At 43.8% G+C, this 9,520-nt stretch overlaps 1 protein-coding gene across 4 annotated transcripts in view; it reads right to left on the bottom strand.

Moving 5' to 3' along the window:
• Positions 1-896: 896 nt before the first annotated feature.
• The window catches only part of prkcaa (protein kinase C, alpha, a), a 113,710-nt gene continuing 105,086 nt past the window's right edge, over positions 897-9,520 (bottom strand). For 2 of the 4 annotated variants that reach the window (XM_035531377.2, XM_035531379.2), the window contains one exon: positions 897-5,018. In XM_035531377.2, coding sequence (XP_035387270.1) covers positions 4,854-5,018 — 165 coding nt within the window. In that variant the 3' untranslated portion in view covers positions 897-4,853. Of the gene's footprint in view, positions 5,019-5,465; positions 9,326-9,520 lie in introns of those variants that run through there. The other 2 variants (XR_014122652.1, XR_004776645.2) reach the window with 2 other exon arrangements.

Genomic DNA, 9,520 nt, shown 5'->3' with positions numbered 1-9,520 from the left:
GAGCCGGATCTCACTCCTCCTCTAGATCACATCACGTTAAATCTCACCCTTCCTCCGGATCACAGAACTGGATTATGGGTCATATTGTGTCGCCCATTAGGGGCCCTTCGGCAGCCACTGGAGGATGTGCCTGGACTTGAAAACTAGTCATTCTTGTCTTTACTGCTCTTACTGTTGAATTGAAGGCACACACACAAGGGAGAGGAGCCAACTGCTAGAAGGGATTTTTGGTTACGGGGCAGGTTGGAACCGTAGGGAGAAGTAGCAGGGCTTGGAGCTTTCACTTTTAGATAAGAGGAGGTAGGCAGTTAATCGCGGTCAGGTCGGTCCAAGGTCGAAAAAGCAAGGCAGAGTCCGGAAGACGTCTAGGGGTCAGGCATGAGACGAGGTCTGTGACATAGGTAGGATTCAGAAACCAGGAAGACAAACATGTATATGGAAGGCTCGGTATGCAACCCAAGAATGGCAGTACTCAGCAGAGAGTATGTGAGGGAGGGGAGCTTAAACGGGAAGGGAGTAATGGTGAGCATCTCATCAGGTGTGTGATTAGAAGTCTGGCGAACCAGACCGGAGATGTTGGTGGGAAGAGATGTCGGCTTCCTGGAGTTCCTGACTACGGTATGTTTTATTGCTTGTAGTTGTTGACATCGTTCATGTCTTAAAATTTTCGGGGTTGCTTTAAGAGTGTTAGGCAAAAAAAAGTCAGCTTTTAACTTTTAAAAAAGGGTCAAAAATGTTATCTGACTTGCAGTTTATATTACTGTCACAACAGGCCTGATTCGTGTCTCAATACTAAAATAAAACAAAATTGGGCCGCTTTTCTTTGGAGTAAAGAAGTGCCACATCTCAGCAGTGATGCGTTATTTTCCGCAGCGATATCTGAAAGAGACCAGAAATCCTTTTTTTCTTCCTTTATTTGCATTATCATACAGTAGGTACAAATGGCATTGGTTACATGGTAAAGCGTGGACTCGGCTAGGAAAATAGAGGCTGGACTGAGATGCACTATTACAAAATGCAATATAGTAGTTCTTTTATAGGCTTCTACATCAGTATGTACAGGGACAGAGATGCAGGCTCAAGAGACTTGAAAAGGGCTGTTATAACAGGGAGACGGTAAGAACCCTAAGGCATTGTTGATCCTAGGATGGAAACGAAACAAACGAAAACACTCCGACCTTGTTCGGACTGCTGTGTCTCCCCAGAACCCACCGGAAACCAAAACACAAACAGACAGATCACTTCGCAGAGAAAGAGAAGGAAAGACGAGTGGATGGAAAAGGACTCCACCTCCACGTGTAGAAGACATCCGCGTAAACTATCATTGGCTAGTCGTTAGCATTAAGAGCTGTCCTTCTTTCTCAGCTAAACAATCATCGCAAATGACGAGCAGGAAGAGGGGCGGAGCCATTGCCCAGTGTGAATTTTGCTATTAGACTTCACCTGTCCAATCAAGTATGTTTGCAAAATGTGAAAGAGAGAAGCCAAGCGAAATAAGGACTTTAAGAGCATGTGAGAGAGAGTGACTGAGAGAGAGAGAGAGAGAGATTTGTGGTGGAATAGATTGATTGGGTTTTGTACAATAGCTGGAGGGGAGAGAGGAGAGAGGCAAAAAGCCTGAGGAAAAAAACAGAAGCTCTAGCACCGAAACACACACATACGCGCATGCGCGCGCGCACACACAAACAGCCGTGCACATGCACAAACACAGACACACCTAGAATTAACGAGGAAGAAAGATCCACATGTCTGTCACTGGATGAAAAGGTAAGACAAAACAGGGTCATGTCAAAATCGCAGACGGAGTAATGCGAGTGGCACCAAATGAACCTAAAAAGGGTTATGCAACTGTTCCACACACACACACACACACACACACACACACACACACACACACACGAGCCTGCTGTTAGTAAACATGTTCATAAGTAAACGCAACCTTTGTGGTGACTGTGCTGTCAGTACAACACTGGGCATGGCTCGTTATGGGCTTGGCACAGGTTATGGGCTACAGGTGGCAAAGGATCGGGAACACCAAGTGGAGGCCAACCAGTTTCCAGGATGTGTAAGCGGAAAACATCACGCATTGATCTTCTGAAACTGGTGCAACTTCAGGATCTGCGCATACATGAGGTTATCGCTGGTCACCTAAACCAGCAAACCAACTACACTGTGCACACAGAAAACTGCTGAAATCCACAGTATGACACTGAAACTGGTGTATGATGAGCTCTACTGGACTAACCAATCTGACTCCAGCTCTAGTTCTGTTGTTTGATCCGGATTAAACAAACAAACAAACAAAAAAACTTAGTTATTGATCAAAAATTAGATATTGGCAATGGTCAAAGGACATACTGTAAAAATGTCACCTCTGACACATAACACACAAAAAACAGCACACACAGAAATTCTGGATTGCTAATATGAGTATCAGAGGAAAAAACATCCCACCCATTTTTTTGTCCCACATTAATTCCATGCTGTGAGACCTGGAATGCTTGTATCATCATGCATACTGTATATATTAAGAGTTTAGGCATGTTTCCCTGTGCACACATACTGCCTAACCAATAACATGCAGACTAAGGACCACACCACAGCCAATCAGCTCATATTTTACAGCCACAGCATTCAATCAGCTCGTACTTTATAGCCCGTGGAAGATACGGTTGGAAGAATGGGAAATTTAGCTCCAATTACATCAAATGTCTTCACAAACTTACTTCTAGTATAATACCTTTTATGTAATTATAGCTGTTCTGGAATTCATTGCAAATAGAACGAAACTGCACTCACGCAAAATGCACAATCATATTCTTAACAGCTTGCACATATGTAGAAGTAGTACGAGTTCAATTAACAAGTAAACATTTATGAGAGATGGTTAAAAGTAAGTTAGGACCTAAGATGAAATAAAATGGTGTGTAGAACATCCCGATAATTAAGATAAATCTCAGAGTTAACACAAGCTGATTCAAACTCCTGTAAACTCCGTAACCCTACAGAGCCCCAACCCTTCGGACTCTCCACCTCAGCTCAGTGTCCAAAGGACGTTTAGTGGCTGATATAAAAATTTCAACTTGTTATTCTCTTTGGAAAATAACCTACGACTATTTACAAAATCAATAGTACATTGCAAGATAAATCATTTGTAGGTCAAAATAAGAACACACGTGACATTGCTTTAGGAAAATTATGCAAATAGATTTAAAATAATGATATTAAGATGATTTCAGAAAACAGCACATATGTAGCCTCATTGTCAAACAACATAATACTCTTTAATATGGCATTATTCAAATGTAGGCGCATGCGACACACCCCTATGAAGAAGACAAATCAATTCTGCAAAAATGTAGTTTGTGCTCGGCAAACAGAGGTTTTTCTTGCTGTTATGAGAAGGAAGTCAACAGTGTTGAACACTTGTTTTTGAAAATGCCCAAAGCTGGTAGACAGAGGGCAAGTTAAAAGTATTCTCAATGAATTCTGAAATTACTTTGCATGTGTATCTGCATACCACACGAGCACATTAACTGGCATTCATGTTAGAATAATACAGAAGAACGCTTTCAGAGTTTTACCACAACAGTTCAGACAACAAAGATGCGATGAATGTTTGTCCTAAGGAATGCCCGTAGGGTAGTGCGTTGATGTGTACAAGTAAACTAGACACTACGATCATTACTAAACTGGTATACAGACTGGCATTATGCTAGCTTGTCTGCGAGTTAGCTTTGATGTTTCTGTAGTGAAAGTGCAGCCGTTTGTCCAACAAAGACAAAATAAAAGGCTCTGTGTAACTAACAAAAGTTGTACTGATGTGCCTTTCTTCATCTTTTGGCAACAAGACAAGGGATTTATACAGACGCACATTCTTCTAAAGACTTCTAAAAAAAAATTCTAAAGATAATGTTTTTTTTAAAACTCAAACTAAGTTTATGCCTTCTTGGCTATGGCTCACAATTACATTCAGATTTACTCCTGTGCTGTAAATTATACTGTAAATTAGATTCTTTTTTCTCCCATTCAATTAGGCTTAATCTGGGTTGGTTAATCTGGCCCAAAGTGAAGTGATGTTGTGGACATGTTTAACCACATCATAAAAGGTGTGTGTTAGGTTTGGATTTCTGCTAATGAGCAGAAATCAGCCTCACGTCCAGCCAGCTGGAGATTCTCTGCAGGCAAAGCCGTCTCGTCAAGACCACTCTAACTCACAGCAGGTTTTCCGCCACCAGTCGGTCATTTTTATGACAGATGTCTGGGGTCATTGGCGGGCCACGCAATCCTTGCGAACAAATCGTGGAAAGGACTTCAGAAGCCTGCTGGTTTGTCCCTCTACTCTGTGCCTCCTGATCAGGAAGACTGCCTCGGGTTACGTTAGGAACACCAGGAAGCACGGCTTTCAGTATTTATTATAGGCTTTTATGGCAACTGCTGCAAGGAGACAGCGGGCAGGGAGATCTTGCTTTGTTACAATGCAGAAGCTTGAGCCAAGATGGCCTCAGAGAGCCAACATGGCTTCACATTTAGTGCCTGGAGCTAAAACCTCAATGTGATTATGACTATGTGGTTGGTCTTTAATGTAAACACCCACACTAGGAAACACGAACCGAATGTTATCTTTGTGCTAAGGTAAACTCTTTGACTGGCCTAAAAACTGAAGCATTGAACCTGCAGAAGTCTTCAAATTCTAGAACATAAAGATAGAACAGGTGGGTGGAGTTAGGTAGAGGTGGGCGGGGTTAGCAGAGGTGGGTGGGGTTAGGTAGAGGTGTTGATGGCGAGTCTGCAGAGGATGCTGGCTGAGAGGCGGAGCCAGAGCTGCTCTGACATTCCACCTCATCCCTTGTTCATGCAGAGTTGGTGAGGGAGGGGTGGACGAACTGCAGGTTGATGAAGGAGAAGCCGGCAAACTCGGCCTGGTCGATGTTGGCAATGACGAGCTCGTCTGGTGGAGTGAGCTGGGGCTGCGTGCGTGTGAAGAACTTGTCGAAGTTCTCGGCTGCCTTTCCACACTGCAGAGAGAGAGAGAGAGAGAGAGAGAGAGAGAGAGAGAGAGAGAGAGAGAGAAAGAAAGGAGGTGGAGTTTAGATGAGGTGGCGTTTTCCTGCAGGTGGCAACAGAACCCCAATCAATGTAATCTACAGCAGGCTGAGCAAACTGCAACGGCAACGCTGCAAATATGACGCATGGCTGTATGTCCTCTTAGTCAGAGAGGGGACCGCAGACAACAAGCAGAGGACGTCCGAGTTCTGAGAACTTTCCTCCACCATTAGCTGTTCCGCCAGCCTTCCCTCGGCCCTCCCCCGACAAGAGCTTCCCAAAACAGAGGGGAGACGCTGGCCGGCACGCCGAGCCCACCTGGACCGAGTCCGTCATGCGGACTGTTCCCGGGCAGCTCTGTCCAGAGGTGGAACCAGGAGGAGAAGGCCAGGGGGACATCGCCCAGGTGACGTCACTGACAACGATGTTCCAGCAGATTGCGCACAAAGATCATACGCGACTTTAGTCGCCATTGACGAATCACATTCCAACAGGTTTCAGGCCAGCTTGTCAAAGCCTGCATCCTTAAAGTCAAAAATCTAATGGAAATGTAAGATGATGAAGAACTGAGGAAAACTAACAAATAACAGAACATAATAAAAGCCATCTTCTCAGTTATTTGAATTTTAGTAACCAGGTTTTATTTATTTATTTATTTATTTATGGACACAAATAATTATTCCCAGTTGCCTGTAGTTCAGTGCTGGGAATAATCTTTCCCTCTCTCTTTTACACACACACACACACACACACACTGCGAAATACCATTACTGCATCGATTTCTACTATATATATTTTAAGATACATATCTTTTGAAATGTCGCTTTGATAAAAAAAAATAAAAAATTCTATATACACAAAAAGCAACACAATAGGGAATGAAATGGAAAAAGGAGAAGTGGCTCTCCCTTTATGCTTCTGTCCCTTTCACTCCTTCTCTCTCTCCGCCTCCCTCCCTCTCTCCATCTCTCTCTCCGCCTCCCTCTCTTTTTTTTCAGTCATTCAAAGGCTGTTTTGTTAAGAGGAGGAGGGAAATGCTAAAGCAAGAAGGCAGTAAGAAAGAGAGGAAGATAACTGGAGAGAAAGACAGAGCGAGAGAAAGACAGAGAGGCAGGGTGAGTGAAAGACCCAGGAGGAGAGAATAACAGGGATGAGTCTTCCTTTATGAAGCTGCCAGCCACTGGAAGACATGCAGCGAGAGAGGAGACAGAAATAGCCGGCGTGCTCCTCTCCACGCTCCCTCCCCGCGTCCATGACAACGCAAGGGAAGAGCCCTCGGTGAACGAGAGCCTGGCGCAAAGCCGCAAGCTGTGGTCATTTACGGAGACTCTGTCCGTGCCAGTCTGGCTTTGTTTTGGTTTTTTTTGTTCATGTGTGTCAGTTTTGGAGCCCATTGGTGAAGCACGAGCACACCTGTAATACCGGGAACCAGGGCAATGGCACGGAAAGCCACCCCAACACCACCGTCAAAATGACGAGGTTTCAATCACTTATAGGGTCACCCGCACACAGTCTCAATGACGCGCAACTTGGGTTCAAACCTACAAAACCCATCATCTCTACAGAGTTAGACTATGCTTCTGTCAGGTGTGTCCTCCTGCTTTTTTGACGCCTGTTTTTAACACTGTGTGAATTTGTCACTAATGTTTAAAGGACAATGCCAACACACGTGCAAACAGACTCGGTGTTAGATGTGACAGTCCTGAACAGGTGATTCTCAGTTAAACACATTAACCGTGTTGAGTGGGTGTAAAACTGGGCACTAGCAGGGGAGGGTTAAGATTACAGATGTTGAAGCCTGTGCTGGAACTAACTGCTGAGAGGAAGTTTAATGGGTGAAGCAGGAAGTAAGGTTGTGATGAATTTGCTTCCTTTAGCCTGGTTCAATACCTGTTAATGTGAATAAGATACATAGTTTAATACCTCCTATTAGTGTGCAGGGGATATGTAGTTCAATACCTCCTATTAGTGTGAATAGGACATGTAGTTTAATACCTTCTATTAGTGTGCAGGGGATATGTAGTTTAATACCTCCTATTAGTGTGAATAGGACATGTAGTTTAATACCTCCTATTAGTGTGCAGGGGATATGTAGTTTAATACCTCCTATTAGTATGAATAGGACATGTAGTTTAATACCTCCTATTAGTGTGAAATGGATATGTAGTTTAATACCTCCTATTAGTGTGAAAGGGATATATAGTTTAATACCTCTCAGTGTGAACAGGATACATAGTTTATTACCTCTCATTAGTGTTAACAGTATATAGAGTACTGTGTTTGACCTACAGCTTGGGGAGTGGGTGAATGCGAGAGAGTGAGAAAGAAAAAGGTTGAGTGAGTGAATGAGTGAGTGAGTGAGAGAGAGAAGGTGACAGACAGACAGCTTGACAAAGTCAGTTATTTTTATTTATAGGATTCTAAGATGACATGTGAAAGTAGCACCTCTCTGTGATTTTCACACGTGGGAAACACAAATCAGCTGAACACACAAACACACACACACACACACACACGCACGTGTGTATACACGTGTATACACGTGTATACATGTGCACACTCAAATGCACGTACCCATGCACACGCGGATACACATGCACACATACAGGGCACACAAACACACGTGAATGCACTTACACTTACAAATTCATATACATATGCACACACACGTGCACATGCATGCACGCACGTGGATGAAGGTACGCGTGGACACATGCACACACATACAAATGCACACACACATGCACAAACACGCACGTGGATGCACGTATGCATGCATACACGCAGAGGCCTGCACACATGCACAAAAGTGCGCATAGGCACACATAGCGCACAGTCTCAGCCACTTGCAGGAATGCAGTTCTGTGTCAGTGATATATTACAATATGACTTTTATCTCCACATATACAAGTAGCCTAAAAAAGAAGAAGAAAAAGCTGAGAAAAAGAAAGTTTGACCCACTTTAGACTCACTCTCTCTGTTTCACTCTGTCTCACACACAAATGCACACAAACACAAATGCCCATTCAGCCAACTACATCAAGGACACGTCGGGGCTACTTAGTAAGATAAACGACTTCATCTCCATCTATTTTATTCTTGCCAAACACCAGCCCTCTGGAAGTGCCAAATTCAATTTCTGAATGCAATCCAAATTCAGGACCCATAGGTGAGAGTTTTGTACCCTGAGTGGAAAACTATATTACTCAGACATATCAACCCATTAAAAATGGCCACATTAACCTCTCGGAAAAGCATCCATTAGGGGGAAAAACATGAATACCAAAAAACATCAGTATTATATAATTCTATTATGAGGGCAGTGCCTGCACTGATGCTACTGTTGAAAGGGGTAGTGCAGTGTTATCAGAGTTTATCTCAGTCTAAACTGTACACTATACACAGAACTCTAAGGGTGTTCAAGAGTTCTAACAACATACAAGAGTCTCTGGATAAACAACTTCTTAGTCCAAGCGGAACAATCTAGAACTGCAAGTGAGAGGGCTGTGAGTGTGTGTGTTGAGGGCTGTGTGTGTGTGTGTGTGTGTGTGGAGGGCTGTGTGTGTGTGTGTGTGTGTGTGTGTGTGTGTGTGTGTGGTTGTGTGTGGAGGGCTGTGTTTGTGAAGAGAGTGAGAACTTCATATTTCAGGGCACACACACATGCATGTGTACAGACATTAACATCAAACCATGCACGTGTGCAAACACATACATGCATGCGTGCAGACATTCACACCAAACCATGCATGCGTGCACACCCACACGTGCACACCCACACGCGCGCGCACACACACACACACACACACACACACACACACACACACACACACACACAAACAAAAACACAATACATGCTTGGAGAAACAAACAAACATGGCGAAGATCTATGCACATAGAATTAGAGAGTTCTCAAAATACCTGACAGGACTTGCGTCCATATATCAGTCTTTATATTACCAGGAAGGAAGCCAACTTACCTCACGAAGAACCAAGTGGGCATACATGCAGGTGCTTAAAAGAACGTGGGCTGAACCTAGGGTCCAGGGACCATGCAAGGTAACCCTTAGCAACAGCCACAGTGGTTAGTGTAGACGAACCAAACCCGTGGACTGGCTGAAGAATCTGGTGGGTCTGTGAGTGAGGCGGCTGAACTTCCAAAGGTACAGAAACCCGAGGGCAGGGTGACTGCTCCTCTGGGCTCAAACGAACCTCTCCTCATGGTGCAAAACTCACACAAGGCAGGAGAACATCCTGAGACTGTCAGACACCATGACGTAGACTGTAGGGACATCGGGTCATTGGGAAAATGACGGAAGACAAGAACCATATTAGGAGCAACAGTGCATGTTTCACAATACAGTGAAACAAAACAAATAGTAGATAAAGAAAAGCTTAATGGACAATTAAACCAAGGTACAGGGGTGTTATTTGACTCACTAATATATTGATATTAAAGGTTCCCCAAAATGCATTT

The sequence above is a fragment of the Electrophorus electricus genome, chromosome 3, assembly GCF_041902795.1.
Source record: "Electrophorus electricus isolate QZ-2024a chromosome 3, ASM4190279v1, whole genome shotgun sequence".
NCBI lineage: Eukaryota > Metazoa > Chordata > Actinopteri > Gymnotiformes > Gymnotidae > Electrophorus > Electrophorus electricus.
Note: the sequence above shows the minus strand (reverse complement) of the source record. Positions and strands in the feature narration are given on the sequence as shown.